The 20,160-nt window shown below is 50.6% G+C and overlaps 1 protein-coding gene across 3 annotated transcripts in view; it reads left to right on the top strand.

Annotated features, from left to right (window-relative positions):
- LOC144773424 (N-acetylated-alpha-linked acidic dipeptidase 2-like) overlaps nt 1-20,160 on the top strand; it is a 776,499-nt gene that overhangs the window by 377,455 nt on the left and 378,884 nt on the right. For all 3 annotated transcript variants that reach the window (XM_078658418.1, XM_078658416.1, XM_078658417.1), the window contains exon 5: nt 12,692-12,878. In XM_078658418.1, coding sequence (XP_078514544.1) covers nt 12,692-12,878 — 187 coding nt within the window. The remainder of the gene's footprint in view (nt 1-12,691; nt 12,879-20,160) is intronic.

Below are 20,160 nucleotides of genomic sequence, written 5' to 3'. Positions count from 1 at the left end.
CAGCCACCTCTGTCTAGCGCTCCGAGGAGTGCTGCAAGACGCCGATCAAGGCTTCAGGCTCAGTAAAATGGACAAGCTGTCACCACATCGCCTTTGTTATACACCCATAACCCATAACGCATGTGTTGCGGATAGTGTAGCGCTCTAGTGCTCCGAGGGTCTCTACTGAGCCCCGGAAGCACTCACACACTATGTATCACTTTCTGGCCAGGCGTGGCCAGAAAGGTATAAATAAAAGGACAGAAGTGGCACGGCACTTCCTGTCCGGACCAGTACTCCGAGTGTATGTGTCTCTTCATTGCGTGCCTGCATTACACGTGTGTGCTGACCCCTAGGCCTCGGGGACAGGCGAACCCCACACTGGCGACGAGGGTGGGATCAACCTAAACCCACAAGCGCACCAGCCGACGAAGACGCCGGAGACGCCGAACCAAGCGCCAGCCTGGGCCCCGCCGGCTCAACGACCGGAGAACCACGCGAGCAACCCAGAGGCAGAAGAAAACATGAAAATCGCCTACCGGTAAGCAGCGGACGTGAGGATCTGCGTCAGGGACCGGTGCAAGCGACGCGCCGCAGCGAAGCAGAGAAGCGCTGGGAGAAGGCCCGGCCGGCCGTCGGAGAAGTGCACGCATGCGCAGATGAACGAGGCCGAAGCAGGTATCAAGCCCCCACCGCGTGAGCACGCAAGGTAGGAGACGCCGCGCACAAGACCAACACCGCCAAGCGCTGGGAGACGGGGGCAGCTCTGAGACACGCAAGCCGGACAGCAGAGCACTGCGCACGCAGGCAAGGACAAAATAACAAGCACAAGGCAACTCAAGGGTCCAGACTAACAAAGGACCATTCTAGTGAACTAAGCCAGCGCCAGAGGTGTGAACACAGCGCCACCCACGCAAGCCGGACAGCAGAGCACTGCGCACGCAGGCAAGGACAAAATAACAAGCACAAGGCAACCCAACAAGCCCGACAAACGCAGAGAAGTCCCATTAAACCACACCTGCATCAGAGTAGTGAACAGCATTTTGCCCCGCACATATGTCGACAGGAGGGACATCTGGAGGGGCCACTGGAGGGGCCACCGGAGGGGCACCACAGGCAACAGCGCCCCCTGCGGCTCAGGCTCCAGCACCCTCCGCACATGCGCAATTGCAAGCGCTACCGCCCTTCAGTGAGCTAATTGACCCGGGGACAGCAGCGCCCCGATGGGCAGTATGGCTGGGACAGCTCAACAATTACTTCACGGCCACCCGAGAAAAAGACAATGAAGTAAAACGCTCCCTGCTCCTACACTTCGGAGGCACAGAGCTGTACAAACTGTTCAGACACCTCCCCGACACAGGTGCCGCCAATGACTTTGATGCCGCCGTGAACGCACTGAACGCCCATTTCGACCCCCAGTTGAATCCCCACTACGAGAGGTTCAAGTTCCGTCAAGCTAAACAACGGGAGGGCGAAACAATGGATGCGTTTCACGCACGACTGCGAGACTTGATAAGCACGTGCACCGAGGACGACGAAAAGAAGGAAGTCACAGCCCAACTCATCCAGGGTTGCCGCAACAAGCACCTGCGTACATTAATCCTGAGACAGCCGCGGATATCCCTCGACGAAATCCTGATCCTTGCGCGGTCCCATGAACTGTCTGATGCCCGCGCCACCGCGATGGAAGCGGCACTCAATCCACACCATGAACCAGGGACGGCGATCAAGACAGAACGGGTAGACGCAGTGCGCATGTCAAGTCGAGGAAGCAGAGGTCGTGGGACGACGAAATCCAGACGCCAAGCACCATGCGGTTACTGCGGCAGGGATGAACACGCCCAAGATGGCTGCCCAGCACGTGGGAAGACATGCTCCAAATGCGGCATCCCTAACCACTTCGCCAGCGTGTGCAGGGGAGGCTCCAGAGGGCGGAGCACTCCAGGAAGACGATCAGCCGCCGGAGCGATCAAACAACTGTCGCTGGAGGAACCCATGGCACCACGCTCCACGAGGTCACACAAATCACAGCAGCCACAGTACGACGACTCGTCCACGGACGACGAAGATGAGTGCTATTTCGTATCTTTTGTCAGTGAACTAAAGAAAAGCCGACGACCGCAACCCAAGTGCCAGATACAGATCCACGGGTCACCGGCCATCGGAGTCATCGACACCGGAGCCACGGTGAATGTAATGGGCATTCAGCATTACAAAGCACTCAACCCCAAGCCGACGCTTGTTCCATCAAAGGCCAGGATCTTCACCTATGGCAGTCACGACCCGCTCCCGCTACGGGGTAAGATGTTGGTGCAAGTCCGAGCAGAGGATCAAGAAGTTACAACGACGTTCCATGTGATCGACAAGGAGGCGGACTTGTTAGTAGGAAGCAACACGGCGGAAGACCTAGGCCTTATTGCCTTCGCGAACGCAGTACGAGCACTGCAAGTAGAAGACATTCTGCTCATGTTCCCCAAGCTGTTCACAGGCCTTGGCACGATCAAGCATCTACCCATCAAGCTACACATAGACCCCACTGTGCAACCAATTGCGCTCCGACACCGCAGGGTGCCATTCCATTTGCGGGCTGCAGTGGAGCAAGAACTGAATATGCTAGAGTCACAAGGGGTGATCGAAAAAGTGTCCGGGCCAACACCATGGGTATCCCCCATGGTCATAGCCGAGAAGCCGAAACAACCGGGCAAAATCCGAATTTGCATTGACATGAGGATCCCAAACAAAGCCATTCGCCGTGAACGACCCCTCACACCTACGGTCGATGACATTCTGACCGACCTAAATGGCGCCCAATGGTTTTCCAAACTGGACCTCAATGCAGGATATCACCAGCTGAGACTAGCTGAAGAAAGCAGATACATCACAACATTCTCGACACACCTCGGTTTGAGACGCTACAAAAGATTGAACTTTGGAATCTCTTCTGCAGCTGAGATTTTCCAGAACACGATCAAAGAAATCCTCTCTGGGCTCCAGGGGGTGCTGAATGTTAGCGACGATATATTGATCCATGCCAAAACGAGCGAAGAACACCACAACAGGCTAAAAGCAACGCTGCATAGACTCGCACAGTATGGCGTGACCCTGCACAAGGACAAGTGCCAATTCTTCAGGAAGTCCATCGAGTTCTTTGGCTACGTGTTCGGGTCAGAAGGAGTCGTTGTTGACCCACGCAAGTCAGTAGCCATCAAAAATGCCCCTGCACCAACCACAGCGTCGGAGGTGCGGAGCTTTCTGGGAATGGCGCAATATTGTGCGAGATTCATCCCCAACCTGGCCACCATCGCGGAGCCGCTGAGAAACCTAACGAAAAAAGAAAACGCATGGCGATGGACTGAGGTTGAAGCCAAAGCATTCGACCACATAAAAACGGCACTGCTAGATAGCACAACGATGGCTTATTTCGACACATCCAAACCCACCGAGATAGTGGTTGATGCCAGCCCAGTTGGTCTAGGAGCTCTGATATCTCAGGAAACCGAACCTGGCACGTGGTCACCATTGGCATTCGCAAGCAAAGCACTAACCTCGACCGAAGCAAGATACTCGCAAGTCGAGAGGGAAGCCCTAGCAGTGAAGTGGGCATGCACTCACTTTCATCTATACATCTCTGGACACCCTTTCCGCATGATAACAGACCACCAACCGCTGATACCTCTGTTCAAGGGCACCGCCCCACACCCACCTCCGAGGATAGAACGCTGGGCAATCCAAGTGCAGCAGTACCAAATGGACCTCGCCTACCGCCCTGGGGCCAAGAACCCCGCAGACTTTCTATCCAGGCATCCAGGCCAAGACAAGGGCCGTCAGGCAGAACGTGAATGCCCCTCAGAGGACTTCGTGAACATGTTATCGGCTGCCTCATGTCCCCAGGCCCTCACGGCCGACGCCATCCTACCTGAATATGTGAACGACGCAGTCGTCCAGCGGGTGACAGCTGCCATTCAGTCAGGGTCTTGGGAAAACTTTCTGAGGGGCGTCAGTGACTGGAATGAAGCAGATCGAACACGCCTGACACAATTCTGGAGAGTGCGGCATGACCTAAGCCAAGCAAGCAACGGCCTTATCCTCAGAGGTCACCGAGTAGTCATCCCCAAGACCCTACAAGACAGGGCAACTATCCTAGCACACGAAAGGCACCAAGGCACCCGCCGTATGAAAGCCAGGATGCGAGAGAAAGTTTGGTTCCCAAACCTTGAGGAAGCGGTTGACACTGTGGTGCGCCAATGCCGAGCGTGCCAGATAACCAGCTCTGCAGACAATCCCGCACCAATCATCACGGAAGAACATGCTCCATCACCTTGGTCATGGCTCAGTCTGGACTTTGGGAGCTTCCCAGATGGGAGAGTCACTGTCGTGTTAATTGACAGTTATACGAAGTACCCGATTGTAGATCTTGCCGCCTCCACCAGCTTTGCCAATGTCCGCCCACTATTGAGCAAATCCTTTGCCATGTTTGGAGTTCCTCTCGTCATCAAGACGGACAACGGTCCCCCGTTCCAGGGGAGTGAGTTCAGAGAATTCCTAAACAACCTAGGCATCCGTCACCACCGCATTACGCCACAATGGCCCCAAGCCAACGGCGAAGTGGAGCGGTTCATGAGGACGACTAACAAAATCCTACGAATCGCCACCGCGGAAGGAAAGGACCCAGAGGAAGCGCTCCAACTGTTTCTACGGGAGTACAGAAGCACACCCCACAGCACCACGCAACAGTCACCATGGGCGTTGATGTTTGCCGGACCAAGAAGAGATCTGCTCCCTATGGCCGACAACTGGGCACCAGCGCCGTACTCCCCCGGACACACCCAAGAAAGGCGGAGACGAACGAATGAGAAAGCGAGTCACAAAAGGCATGCCCGATCCCGAAACATAACACCTGGCGAGACAGTGCTTATCCGGACCAGAAGGCCCGGAGGGAAATTCAACACAGCATTTGAGCCTGAGCCGTGGGTCGTCAAGGAAACTCGAGGTACTGCGGTCACAGTTCGCCGAGACGGAGAAGAGGTAACTAGGAATGTATCCTGGTTCAAACAGATACCGGCGACTCGACAACACACACCTGATCACGCAGAACAAGCAGAGGATGATTCCGAGACAAGAGCAGATAGACCCAGCGATGCAAGCACGCTCATGAGCACTACTGGCCAGGACGAAGAGATCACCCCTGCACCCAGCCCGAAGGGGGAGCAGGCTCCGGCTCGAGGCAGATGGAGGTATGAACTTAGACCTAACCCAAAGCCAAGCCAGAAGCTAGCAGACTTCCGGTGCTGAGTTACCATTGACATTGTATTTGCAAAAGTTAAGTTTTCAAAAATCCAAGTTGGGGAGGGATGTAGCGCTCTAGTGCTCCGAGGGTCTCTACTGAGCCCCGGAAGCACTCACACACTATGTATCACTTTCTGGCCAGGCGTGGCCAGAAAGGTATAAATAAAAGGACAGAAGTGGCACGGCACTTCCTGTCCGGACCAGTACTCCGAGTGTATGTGTCTCTTCATTGCGTGCCTGCATTACTCGTGTGTGCTGACCCCTAGGCCTCGGGGACAGGCGAACCCCACAGATAGCACTCACTTTCAACTACATCACCTCAAGACGCTTCCTGTGGTAACTGGTCCCCTAACGGACAGGCGAGAGCCAGACGGTAGACCAAGGAAGGTTTCCATTTGAAAACGCAAATGGCAGTCCTGCACCACGAATAAAGTCACAGCAGCATAATTTGTTAAACTGTTCGTTAAGGTCCTTCAGCTTTGCACATCGACTTGTAGCTTTAGACCGAGCAAAAGATCTGAACCTGCTCTTCCAATCACCACTATCAGGGGGCCGCGTTCTTGAATGGCCACTGGAACTGTTCAGAATAAGATGATGGCGTTATTGTTAATTAACACTGTGTACGGTGTACAAACTGCTTTGGTATGACGTGCAGCGCCTTTTGGTAGTGCGGTTTATTTCTTTGTACTCGCGGATTCTAAATATTATAATATAAACCGGAAACCAAAGTCTCACCGGAAGTACTACGAGTATGTACACAGGAAACCCCTTTTCCAGATACTACCTGCTTAAATCTCAACCACTCTACAGGGGCCTGGGACTATCATGCTGCACAAAGACAAACTGTATACTGCGCACCTTTATAGAGCGCGTCCCATGACCCTAGCTCAGGAAAACATACTAGGGGAAATCAATGCTTTTATCGCCCCCCATATGCATGGAGCATGCTACTGCGGTGTTGTCACAGATAATAAACAGGCCCCTACCTACCTGCCAGGCGGCCGAGGGCTCGGTGGGAAAAGGACCAGAGGGGGCTGTGAGAACCTTCAGTGCATGAGGGGCTCAGATCATCTGCAGCGCTTTGGGAGTGCTAATAGCAGCTCGTAGCACCAACATCCATCAGATTCCCATGAGAGTCAATCTCCCACACCATTGCCACTAATGATGCACGAGTCTTTTTTTTTTTTAATAACTTTTTATTGGCATTTTCTCAATATAAAACTACGTACGATAGGAGCATTGCATTGTCAAACATATCATTGGACAGGATCCTCTCCAAAGCCTAATAATAATCCCCCTTAACTTGACACAGCGTTAGCATAGCATTATATAACATTAGCAGTCCGCACAGGTCATTTTTAATAGTAAAATTAATGTAGAGTATAGTAAATACAACCTTGTTTTTGCTCACCAAAATATAAATTTGGTGAAACAGCAATAAAACGTTAAATATATAAATAGGACCTCAGCGAGAATGTGTCCTTGTGCAATTTAACTGGTGCTCGTGTAAAGTGCTTTAATACCTTCAGCTCGAGTTCGCGCTGTATAAAAACTGCAACAACAAAGTTGCTTAATATTACCATGCCCACATAAAAGGAGTGTGTCCTGGGTAATTTGCTGGTGCTCGTGTAAAGTGTTTCAATACCTTCAGTTCAAACTGTACCAAAACTGTAAAAAAAAAAAAAAAAAGTTGCTCAATATTACCATGCCCACATAAAGAGTGGGTCCTTGTGTAATGTAACAGGCTGATACAGACAACGGGAGGGCGGGAGGAAGCAGGCGACAGAACCAGCTACAAAAGATGCTCTCTCTACAGTGGCTAAACAAAATTAAAAACAGTTCCTAAAAGTACGAGCTGTGTAAGGACACATGTTAGGCCATGCTCTAAGGGACGTCACAAGCAAGAAGAGGGAAGTGCCGACTGCAACAAATTGAGAGGGGTTTTGAAGCCTACCAAAGCCCACTAGCAGTAAATAACATGTTTCAAAGAGACCGCACATGCAGTCTAAACAAAACCTAAACAAGAACATGCCTAAATTAAAACCACAGTAATGAAACACAGATGATGCACGGTGTCTGTGTTCATCAAGCCCCCAAACACCCACACGGTTAAGGGAAGTGCTCGTTCTCAATGTCGCACTGCTAAAGGGTCAAATGAAGCACAGCAACCATCAGGCGGGTGCCACATGAACCATGTGAAAGAGCAAAGTCGCATTTAGAATGGAAACAAGCATGGCAAACTAAGTGGCCGGTGCACACAGGAAAGATTAAAACACAGATGACGTACGGTGCCTGTGAAGCGGGTGCCACGCTCATCGTGCCCCTAAAAGGTGTAACTATAACCTATATTTGTGTTGGAGGGAAGAGCTAATAAAAACAAGGAGAAACACGAGAGACGGCCTGTGGCCGTCAAAGTGAAAGTACGGTAAAATCGACTTTTCCCATTTAAGATGATGGAAAAAACAAAGAACATTATCGGCACCCGACGCAGCAAAGTGTAGCGCTCATAATGTGTAAACATGTACAGATAAATGAATGCCACTTTGGAAAATTACGCATTCCACTGCAAAAACATGTTTGTACCTGCAAAGGTGGAACTATAACCTATATTTGTGTTGGAGGGAAGAGCTAATAAAAACAAGGAGAAACACGAGAGACGGCCTGCGGCCGTCAAAGTGAAAGTACGGCCGACGGAGGAGAAATGCGACACGGCGGGCAGGGGAGGGGGCGGAGCGGGGAGAGCGGCATGAGGGTGTGAAGCAGCAGGGGCCTGAGATGCGGCCGCCTTTGATGTGATAATGCGAGGCAAGCAGCTGGTGGCATTGTGCACGCGCTTTCACATGCACTGCAAGAAATCGCCTGGGAATCGCCTGATCTCGGTAAGCTCTGTTTAAGCCGCTATATATCGAGCTCCCGCTCAATGCGCATGCGCATTGAGATAGGTCGCTCGACCTAAAAAAGAAGAAGCAGCAGCACAGGGGTTTTGGTGCACGAGAGAGAGAAGGAATAGTAGGTGAGTGTTTGAGCCTTGTTCAACGTACGTAAATGGAAACATAAGAGCAATTTTGTGCCAAAATTGTTCTCTCCAAAACTGCATCAAGGAGAAAACACAGTTGCAATCCGGAATTATTGTGAAGCATAACAAGGACAAAAGGCCAAAGAATGGGGCCTGACCTCCGACAGTGTTTGTTTTGAATACTCACAGGTAGTACTTACTTTGAGCCGGTGGTTTCTGGTGCTCAGCACTAGCACTTATTTTACAGTGCCAGGACTCTGATTTCTCACCCTGCAGGGGGTGGTCTCAATATTAGTTGTTCAACTTCAAAATAAAAAGAAAAATATAACTTGCATGGGGACTGTCCAGTATGTCTTCATAGGTTTGCGTAACCCTGTCCAGGCAGGCATGTATGTGTATCATTACTTTAGTGATAAAGTGTTCATGCCTATCAAGAATCCAAGAAGTCCTAATCAAGTAATGACTTGCAGTTTAGATCCCTTAGTCCGCTGCACTATGCCACTGCCTGAGCCTAAGCCTCCCTTTGGATAATTGTAGCTGTGGGCTGGCTCATGGCTGAGTTGAGGCAAGAAAGGCTGGGAGACCCCATTCCTAACTTGCATAGAGGGCTCCCAAGGAAGAATAAACTAAAAGTGTGGACTTCGCACTTGCTGCCTAGTTAGGGCAGTATAGCCTGCATTGCTACTATCCACAACTCGCTCAATGAGGCTGTGGCCCACCGCAACTTTTTTGCTCCATGGAGTTACACCTCTTGAATTGGTACGCTGCCTCCCAGCAGGCTAATTGCTGAGCATGCGTGAGTCCAGGAGGCTGCAACAGCCATACTCACTGGAATTGGCAGCATTACGGCTGGGGACAATGCTTGTGTGCAACTAACTCAGTTAGACCGCACCCATCCATACCTCCAACCCTATGGCTGCAGTTTATTTTTGACTGACCAATGTAAGTTGGAGCCTTCACTACACTATGGCATGCTGATAACTTTTTAAATAATCAGTCAAGAGAGTTAATGATTCAAGAAGGGTCATTGTAAGTATTCTCATGTAGATCAGTAAATGGAGCACTTGTCTTTCAAATACTAGTGATCTGCACATCACACTTTCAAATCCTATCCAGGCTGATCCAGAATTATGTCCATTGGAAAGTCGGCAAATGAAGTCTTATTGACTAATGTTCATTTACAATGTCTAGAACTGTATGTAGTACGAGTGATTTTTATTGCGGTTTGTAAAAGTGTGCAGAGATTTTTTATGCTTACCAGTATATCTTTTAAAAAATCTACACAAGGTAATTTTGTATGTGTCTGTGGTAAAGTGAGAGATTGTGCACATCCATCTGCTTGATTCAGTTTAACGATTATGTTCCTCCTGGGACATCAGGGAGCAATTAACAGGACTTTAGAACACTGCACTCGCAGGGCAAGGATACACAAGGAGACTTAAAAGGGGGCTAGTTCAATCCATGAGATCTAGAATGACTGTCCCCGTGGCTGTATGCATTTTAAGCATGCTTGTTTTACATGGCCATGCACGGGATTCATAGACTTTTTTGGTAAATGCAGACTCACACAGCAACCAGTTTAAAAAGGCTACGAACTCCGTGCAATGTCATGTAAAACAAGCATGCTTGAAATGCTTTCAGCCACTGGGAGATTAGGTAAATGAGCACAGTGCAAGCACTCTGAAGGCAAAACGTTAAAGCTTGAGGTGCAGCCATGGGGATATTAGGTAAACAATCACAATGCATGTGAATGCAAAATGTTTTTTTATAAAAAGTACCACAAAAGCGGATCCAACCAGTACTTTGGCCATTGGGATACTGATAAGAAAGAGCACCAAAAGAGCAACAGGAAGTACTATGCAACAACTAATACAAATGGGAGAAAAGTGGCAAGTACGTGAACCAATGAAAAGCAAGTGTGGGATGTAAGCCCCTTTTAAGATTTATAACAAATGCAATAGATTTCACAAGCACAGCGCAAGCACTGTGCAGGCGAAACCTAAGAAGCATAAACACGAATTTGTCAAAAGACATAGCCTGACATTTTTACCTCTGTCTTTGAAGCAAATTTGACACAATAAATAGAGAATTGATATTGCTTGGAGTTTTGTGACCCACCAGAAATGGGCTTACAGCCCACCAGTGGGTCGCAACCCTCAATTTGAGAAACACTTCCAACTAATATAAAACACTGGACAATAAAACTTTGAGCAAATGAACAGAGTAGGTATCACAACGGAAGGTAGAGGAAAAGACGTTGACAAATATTACAAGTCATAGACAACACATTTCTACCATAAAATTAGTTTCAATTACAATTCAGTGTCTATACACTGTATATATACCTAGAGAGAGAGAGCGAGAGAGACTCTGAATTGACAATTTTAATTGAAACTAATTTTAAGTGTAGAAATGTGTTTATTAATTGGTTTTAGCCATGACACATTTTCATGCAAAACATACTTTTAAACAAGATGGAGGTTATCTTTGTCACTCACATCTTCTTGCCACAGGTTCGCAGAGCACAGTTAAGCTGCAGTATAGTAGTTTATTTACACTGTTATGATTACTTTGCTTTCGATTAACTATTCCCTATTGTCTATGACTTTTCCTCTGCCTTCCGTTGTGATCCCTACTCTATTCATTTGCTCAAAGTTTTATTGTCCAATCTTTTACAAATATATGTGTGTGTGTATATATATATGTATATATATATATATATATATATGTGTGTGTGTGTGTGTAAAATATTAATCAAAATTAAGGGACTGTCCATCAGCTCAGGCACTGAAGCACAATCATTTTCAAGTAGATGTGCCCGTGATCAAGTCTAGTGCTTTTATTCACATGTCATTAGGGCCAGCGGCAGACATGGTTTAAATCATTGCTCCATGCAGTATGCTGTCGCAATACATTAATCTGGCTTACTGCCTTTGTTGTAGCTTTTCATAATAAACGTATCTGATTTATGCAATCCAACATAACATACCAATCCGGTCTAAAGCCTTTAACATTTAACAAGATAAAACATTTACTGTTTGCAAAACTATGTTCAACTCCCCTTAGAAGGTTAACAAAAGGTTAGCAAATTACTGAGTTTCACAGAGGGGTGAGTCAGAAGTGGACACAAAATCCTTGCCTACAGCAAAGGGGCTTTTCAGGCAGAGTCTGAAGCTCAATCCATGTTTGACTGATAATATTTTGAATTTGTCTCTGGCTCAACGTGAAAGATATTACTTGTTTGAAAATTAATTTGGAATAGATCCGGTTTTCTGAAACACAATTCATCTTAAGTTCTTCAAGGTTCCAGGACCTCTTCTCTTTTACACACAGAAGCTTGCTGTGGGAGGCTCCTCCAGCAGCTAAACATTTGAGAAATTGGAGCTTTTGATATCAGAGCAGCTAACTAGCTCCTGTGATTCCATTATAAGGTCCGTGAACAAGAGAGCAGAGTCTGAAGAAAGAACATGTTAGCCAATGTCCCCCTGTTAGGCAGCAGGATTCTCAAGTATCACATCTCCTCTCTTTTTCTGGATGGAAGCTGGTCCTCCATTGCCAGTGGATTATGCAAGGACTTTTAAATGGGGAAATACTGTAAAACCCTAGAAGGTTTCCAAGCTGACCATTCTCAGCTTTTCTAAACTGATGTAATTTCTATTTGCTGTCTTACAAAATCCTACAAAACGTTTCCTTTCTCTCCAACTCTACCCACTACTGATTAACCCAGACCAGTCTACTTCAAAAGTGTTTTAGCACTGCCTGCTGTTGCTGTCTGAGATGCCCTTCAGACAAATAACTACACATCGTCTAATTGCAAAATTCTCACCAAAGGAGCAAACCATTTGCGCTGCCCATCATTGGCTATTGTACAGGCTCTTTGCGTTAGTGTCTGGCCTTTGAAACCTTGGCCAAGTAAATGTCTTAAGTGTAGTGTATATGAAGAGTGAAAAGTTATTTAGACATCTAGGTACAAAGGTATAAATGTTTAAGCCACAAAACCTGCCCCGGGAGACAGTATTCTCAACCGCGCCATACCTAAAATGGGTAATTTAAGCGTGATTGCAGATTTTGTTTTCAGGGCCAATTATTTATTTGGTTTAACGTTCATGTTGATCACTTTTACCAAAAACAGAATCCAAATCCATATTTATGTATTTAAAAATGCAAATGTCATGTGCTGCTACTGTTGTGGATTCACTGCTGTCTTCACAAGGGTAATAAAGACCAGCATATTTCAGAAGTATGCTGTGTGCTAGAATGGACTGATGGCCACAGGACTTAAGAATCTCTTGCACATTTGGTCACTAGAACTGACTTTATAGCTGGTTTTATAACTTTATTGTATTTATGAGAAAACTCTAGGATTTATTATCTTGTCATCAACACCTGTCTCTTTCTGTTTCAATTTAGGAATTTTACACAGCTACCTCATCTAGCAGGAACAGAACAGAACCTTATCCTTGCAAACCAAATGAAAGCTGAGTGGAAGGAATTTGGACTGCATTCAGTAGAGCTGGTTCACTATGATGTCCTGTTATCTTACCCTAATGCAACAATGCCAAACTACATCTCAATTACTGATGAGCATGGATCTGAGGTAAAGATGCTTCAGAACTTCTTGAGAAATCAGCAGCTGCTTAATACTTTATAATGATTATCAATGAAATAGTAGAATATTCAAACAAAGGAAATTCAACATTTTAAGCATTTTATGTGTACACTAAACTGTCTCATTACCATGCTTTCTCTTGACCACTATATAAAAAGGACGGTCTCTCATGTATGGCACTTGTGAAGTAATAACGTACCGTTAATCAGCCCCTCCTCATTCCAGTTCTTCGAAACGTGAGTAAAGATCAGCTCTCACTTATGCACCATCTTACTCTAGCACATAAATTTGCCCTCTTTTCCCCATTTTTTCTCCAATAAACTCCTCATCTCTTCCGGGGATGGGGAGATGGCCATGAAGAGCAGCTAGCTCCACCCATTCAAACTCGTACCATCTCGTTGTGACAACACACACGCACACACATTCCAATCTAGGCATTGCCCGGGTTGAAAAAGAGATACAGTTCTCTATAATTCTGGCTATTGCCATGGGGTTTCTGGCTTCCCTAGATGTGGCATATCCAGGCCTACTGATGGCATTGCAGGCGGAAGTCTTTGCATAATGTACATCTAACTAATTTGTAAATTATTTCCAGTCTTTTTTCACAAAACTACCAGTCAACAGCACAATCAATCAATCAATCAGAACACTTGTAAAGCGCGCTACTTACCCGTGAGGGTCTCAAGACGCTGAGGGCAGGGGGTGCCCCTACTGCTCGAAGAGCCAGGTCTTGAGGAGTCTTCTGAAGGCGAGTAGGTCTTGGGTCTGACGTAGGTGGGTAGGGAGGGTGTTCCAGGTCTTGGCGGCAAGGTAGGAGAAGGATCTGCCGCCGGAGGTTGTTCGTTGGATGCGGGGGACATCGGCGAGGGCGAGGCTGGCGGAGCGGAGCTGGCGGGTCGGGGTGTAGAAGTTGAGTCTGCTGTTCAGGTAGGCTGGTCCGACGTTGTGGAGTGCTTTATGTGCGTGGGTGAGGAGCTTGAAGGTGTTCCTCTTGTCGACGGGGAGCCAGTGTAGGTCTCTCACGTGGGGGGTGATGCGGCTGCGGCGGGGGACGTTGACGATCAGTCGGGCGGAGGTGTTTTGGATGCATTGTAGTTGTCGTAGGTGTTTGGCTGGGATTCCAGCGTGGAGTGCGCTGCCATAGTCCAGTCGGCTGCTGACGAGGGCCTGTGTCACCGTTCTTCTATTTTCGGCGGGATCCACTTGTAGATCCTGCGGAGCATGCGGAGGGTATTGTAGCAGGAGGAGGAGACGGCGTTGACCTGTTTAGACATGGAGAGGGAGGAGTCTAGGACGAATCCTAGCTTGCGTGCATGGTCGGTGGGTGTCAGTGCTGTGCCCAGTGTGGTCGGCCACCAGGAGTCGTCCCAGGCTGAGGGGGTGGGTCCGAGGATGAGTATCTCCTTCTTATCAGAGTTCAGCGTCATACGGCTGTTATGCATCCAGTCGGCGACGGCCTTCATTCCCTCGTGGAGGTTGGTTTTGGCAGTGTGCGGGTCCTTGGTGAGGGAGAGGATGAGCTGGGTGTTGTCGGCATAGGAGATGATGTTGAGGTCGTGTTGGTGGGCCATTTGTGCAAGGGGGGCCATGTAGACGTTGAACAGCGTCGAGCTGAGGGATGAGCCGTGGGGGATGCCGCAGATGTCGGTGGCCTCAGATCGGAAGGGCGGGAGGTGGACGCTCTGGGTTCTGCCGGGGAGGAAGGACATGGTCCTGTCAAGGGCCTTCTCTTGGATTCCGGCTTCTAGGAGGCGTGTCTTTAGAGTGCGATGGCAGACCGTGTCGAAGACGGATGACCGGTCCAGGAGGATGAGGGCTGATGTTTCGCCGTTGTCTAGTTGGCGCCTGATGTCGTCTGTGGCGGCGATGAGGGCTGTCTCGATGCTGTGGTTTCGTCTGAACCCGGACTGGGACAGGTCCAAGATGTTGTTGTCTTCCAGGTGGCGGGCCAGTTGCATGTTAAGGATTTTCTTGATGACCTTTGCCGGGAACAGGAGCAGGGAGATGGGCCGGAAGTTCTTGAGGTCCTTGGGGTCCGCCTTGGGCTTCTTGAGGAGGGCGTTGATTTCGGCGTGCTTCCAGCTTTCCGGGAATGTTGCTGTTTCGAAGGAGATGTTGATGACCTTCCGTAGTTGGAGTGCGATGGCAGCGTCTGCTTTGTTGAATACGTGGTGTGAGCACGGGTCTGACGGAGATCCTGAGTGGATGGAGTTCATTACCTTGCGTGTCTCGTCGTCGTTGATGTTGGACCAGGAGGTCAGGCAGTTGGCGCTGGTGCTGTTTACAGGGGGGTGGGGTCTGACATAGTCGGGGCAGTCATGGTGTTGAAGCTGTCATGGATGTCAGCGATCTTGCGGTGGAAGAAGATGGCTAGTGAGTTGCACAGTTCTTGTGAGGGCAGTATGGCGTTGGCGCTGGAGAGTTCTTTTACGATGCTGAAGAGCTCTTTGCTGTTGTGTGCGTTGTTATCCAGGCGGTCTTTGAAGGAGGATTTCTTGGCTGTTCTGATGAGGTGGTGATGTCTGCGAGTGGCGTCCTTGTGGGCTGCGTGGTTGTCCGAAGTGTGATCGTGGAGCCATATCTTCTCCAGTTTCCGGTAGGCGCATTTGGTGGTCTTCAGCTCGTCGGTGAACCAGGTGGCTCGCTTGCTGGCGCGGTTGATGGGCGGTTTCTTGAGTGGGGCGCGGCTCTTGGCGCAGTCATCGATCCACTGTCTGAGGTAGCGGGCTGCGTCTTCTGGGTTGGTGGGGTCGGTGGATGGGTTCTGGGCGAGGGTGGTGATCAGCTGGTCTTCGATGACTTTGCTCTATCAGCGGCGAGGCAGCTGCTGGGTGCAGTGGTGCGTGGTTGGTTTGTTGAAGGTGAAATGGATGCAGCGGTGGTCGGTCCAGTGGAGTTCGGTGGTGAGGTCGAAGGCGACGTGGGTGCCTGTGGAGAAGATTGGGTCCAGTGTGTGGCCAGCGGCGTGGGTAGGTGCGGTGACGAGTTGTCTGAGGCCGATGTTGGCGAGGTTGTCGATCAGGGTGGCGGAGTTGGCGTCGTTGTTGTTCTCGAGGTGGAAATTCAGGTCCCCGAGGAGGATGTAGTCTGTGGAGGCGAGTGCGTGGCTGCTGGAGAGGCCGGCGATGGAGTCGCTGAATTGTGCTCGGGGTCCGGGTGGTCTATAGATGAGTGTTCCTCTGAGGGTGTAGATCCGGAAATGCAGGTGTTCGGCGGTGTTTAGGGTGTCGTCTGCGTGGGTGGCAACCTTGAGGGTGGACTTGTGGATGATGGCTATTCCTCCTCCGATTCTGTTAGCGCGATCCCTGCGGGAGATCTTGTAGCCATCCCGGTTTGCTATGGCGATGTTGGGCGCCGAGGAGTCGTTCCACCAGGTCTCTGTCAGGAAGGCCACGTCTGGAGCGGGGGTGTCGAGCAGGTCCCAGAGCTCGACGGCGTGTTTGCGTGCGGAGCGGATGTTGAGGAGTATGCATCGGAGGTGTTTGGGTCCGGTCCTTGGAGGTTTGGTGGTTCTGTCGCAGGTGAAGCTGCAGGTGAAAGGTCTGTGAGTGCGTTTCGGTGTGGCTTGGAAGCAGGTGTGGTTTCGGCTGGCGTGTAGTGCGTAGAGGGTGCTGGCGTCGAAGCGGAGTCTGGTGTTGTGGCGTTCGTGGGGTCCAGGGGTTCTGGCGCTGGGCGCGGTCCAGGCGTGGACGGGTGCAGACGGGCTTGCCTTTGGCGCGCCTTCTGCACGGCCCCCATAAGAGGTGGAAAGGGAGGGAGGAGCAGCTGGGAGGCGGTAGCGGGGTGTCCAATGGGGAATGAGGCAGCTGGCGGCTGTGTGGTGGCGTGGGGAGCGACCTGCCTGTGAGCAGGGTCAAAGGTCGCTCAAAGCTAGTGTTCTGGATTACAATTCATAGCTTTTGCAGAGAGTACTATGGTCACACCAAACAAAATCTAGGCTTCTTCATGACAAGAGTACAAATTTGTTAAAGAAAGGTTGCCTAATAAAAACTCTGTTCCCGAGCGAATCAGATACGGGGACCAGCCGTGTCCTGTTCAAAAAGTACCTTGGATGCATTGACGTCAAAGAAGATGTGAGGAGCAGGGGAGGCAATGCATCTTTGTGGGTCCTTTCGATAAAGGTGATGCATCAGTTCTGACTTGCACCATGGGAAGATGCATCGAGAGATGAGATGCGGGAAGCACCGAAGTGACGTGGCTCTGTCAAACCGCTGGGTTGTAGGCGAAGTAAATAGCACAAAGATATGTGTCTGCACCAAACTGTGCAAGGTCTGGGATATGTCAGAACCTGAGTCAATGCGGCGCGCAGTCAACTATGCCATGTCTGTACATCAGTGACGATGTATCAAGGGAGATGCACCGGTTCCGATTTCTGCAATGTTGTTGATGTGTGGAGTCTTAGGAGTTGAAGCACTTGATACCCTCTTTCAAGGACCCTGGACTTGATTGGCACCAGTTGGCAGGGCAAGACGTACAGCAAGCAAAGTTCAGTTGTTGTTGCAGATCAATGAGAAGTCTTTGATGTCCCTGAGACCTAGAACTGGGGGCAAGCCTGTATGCCCTTGGAGTCACTTTGGTTTCAAGTGTGATGGGTGCAGTCCTTCCGTGGGAGTGCAGAGGGCAGCAAAGCAGCAATCAATCAATCAATCAAAGACACTTATAGAGCGCGCTACATACCCGTAGGGTCTCAAGGCGCTTAGGGGAGGGGGGGTGCCGCTACTGCTCGAACAGCCAGGTCTTCAGCTTCTTCCTGAAGGAGAGGTGGTCTTGGGTCAGGCGCAGGTCGGTCGGGAGGGAGTTCCAGGTCTTGGCGGCCAGGTAGGAGAAGGACCTTCCTCCTGTAGTTGCTCTTCGGATGCGGGGGACGGCGGCGAGGGCGTGGTTGGCTGACCGGAGGTGGCGTTTGGGAGCGTAGAAGTTGATCCGGCTGTTGAGGTAGCTCGGGCCTTGGTCGTGTAGGGCTTTGTGTGCGTGGGTGAGGAGGCAGAAGGTGATTCTTTTGTTGACGGGGAGCCAGTGAAGGTCTCTCAGATGTCCGGAGATGTGGCTGTGTCGTGGGATGTCGAGGATGAGTCTGGCTGAGGCGTTCTGGATCCGCTGGAGTCTCTTCTGGAGCTTGGCGGTGGTACCGGCGTAGAGGGTGTTGCCGTAGTCCAGTCGGCTAGTGACGAGGGCCTGGGTGACGGTCTTCCTGGTCTCGGTGGGGATCCACCAGAAGATCTTCCGTAGCATGCGTAGGATGTTGAAGCACGCCGAGGAGACGTTGTTGACTTGCCTGGTCATGGAGAGGGAGGAGTCCTGGATGAAGCCCAGGTTGCGTGCATGGTCTGTCGGTTTGGGTGCGGTGCCCAGGGCGGGAGGCCACCAGGAGTCGTCCCAGGCGGAGGGTGAAGAGCCCAGGATGAGGACCTCCGTCTTGTCCGAGTTCAGTTTCAGGCGGCTGGTCGTCATCCACTCGGCTACCTCTTTCATCCCTTCGTGTAGGTTGGCTCTGGCGGTGGCGGGGTCGTTGGTCAGGGAGAGGATCAGCTGGGTTTCGTCGGCGTAGGAGATTATGCTGAGGTTGTGTTGGCGTGCGATGGCCGCGAGGGGGCTCATGTAGACGTTGAAGAGGGTGGGGCTCAGAGAGGATCCTTGAGGGACGCCGCAGATGACTTCGGAGGCCTCTGACTTGTACGGTGGTAGGCGGACTCTCTGTGTTCTTCCGTCGAGGAAGGAGATGATCCATTCCAGCGCCTTGTCCTGGATTCCGACGTTGCTGAGGCGCTGTACTAGGGTGCGGTGGCAGACAGTGTCGAATGCCGCGGAGAGGTCTAGGAGGATGAGGGCCGCTGTTTCTCCGTTGTCCATCAGGGCTCGGATGTCATCGGTGGCGCCGATGAGGGCGGTCTCGGTGCTGTGATTGGCTCGGAAGCCGGACTGTGAGGGGTCGAGGGATCCATTCGTCTCGAGGAAGGCGGCCATCTGCTTGTTGACGGTCTTCTCGATGACTTTGGCTGGAAACGGGAGGAGCGAGATGGGGCGGTAGTTCTTGAGTTCGGTGGGGTCCGCTGTTGGTTTCTTGAGTAGAGCGCTGAGTTCGGCGTGCTTCCAGCTCTCAGGGAAGGTGGCGGTGTCGAAGGATGTGTTGATGATGTCTCGCAGGTGGGGTGCGATGACAGCGTCGGCCTTGTTGAAGACGTGGTGAGGGCAGGGGTCGGTCGGTGATCCGGAGTGGATGGAGTTCATCGTGCGGATGGTGTCTTCGGTGCTGATCGGGGTCCAGGCGTTGAGGGTGGTGGTGGGGGGTGGTTGTTCGGTCATGGTGTGCGTTGGTTGTTTGTTGAAGCTGTTGTGTATGTCCGCGATCTTGTTGTGGAAGTAAGAAGCGAGGGAGTCGCAGAGGTCTTGCGATGGGGTGATGTCGTTGTTTCCTGCGCTGGGGTTGGATAGCTCTTTCACGATGTTGAAGAGTTCCTTGCTGTTGTGCGCGTTGTTGTCCAGCCTGTCCTTGAATGCAGTTTTCTTGGCGGCGCGGATCAGCTGGTGGTGCTTCCGAGTGGCCAGTTTGAGGGTGGTCCTGTTGTCCGGTGTAGGTTCCCTTCTCCAGACTTTCTCGAGGGCTCGGCAGTTCTTCTTGGAGCTCTTGAGTTCGTCGGAGAACCACGGGGCTTTCTTGCTGCCGGGTCTGCTGGGCGGGGTCCTCAGCGGGGCGAGCTCGTCCGCGCAGATGCTGATCCACTTCGTGAGGTTGTCGGCGGCCTGGCTGGGGTTCGCTGAGCTGGCAGGAGGGTGCTGGCTCAGGGAGGTGGCGAGCTGGTCTGCTGTGTCAGCAGAGCACAAAAGGAGTTCTTCCAGAGCAGTGTCTGTTCTTGTAGCAGCACAGCAGTCCCTCCTTCTGGCAGAGTTCTTCACAAGTGCATCAGTGTCTGATTTGATGGGGTCATAGACCCCCAGTACTTGTACCCAGTTGTTTCTTTGAAGTAAAGGTGACTTCAAAGAGGGGACTTGAAGTGCACAAAGATGCTAGCTCCCTGTTCTGGCTCCAGACTCACTAAAGGGGAGTATGTATACAGCTCTTTGTGTAGGAACAGGACACAGCCTATTTAGGTGTAAGTGACCGCTTCTCCCTTCCACCCTGCCCAGGATGGCCCATCAGGATGTGGACAGCCACTCAAATACACCTAAGCTCCCTTTTCTGTGTGGTTGTCTAGAGCAATTGTGCACAGTCCTGCTGTCAGCCACACCAGATGTGTATTGGGGACAGGCTGCAGGCACATAGGGCAAAATC

This window comes from Lissotriton helveticus, chromosome 8 (genome assembly GCF_964261635.1).
Source record: "Lissotriton helveticus chromosome 8, aLisHel1.1, whole genome shotgun sequence".
Classification (NCBI taxonomy): domain Eukaryota; kingdom Metazoa; phylum Chordata; class Amphibia; order Caudata; family Salamandridae; genus Lissotriton; species Lissotriton helveticus.
Note: the sequence above shows the minus strand (reverse complement) of the source record. Positions and strands in the feature narration are given on the sequence as shown.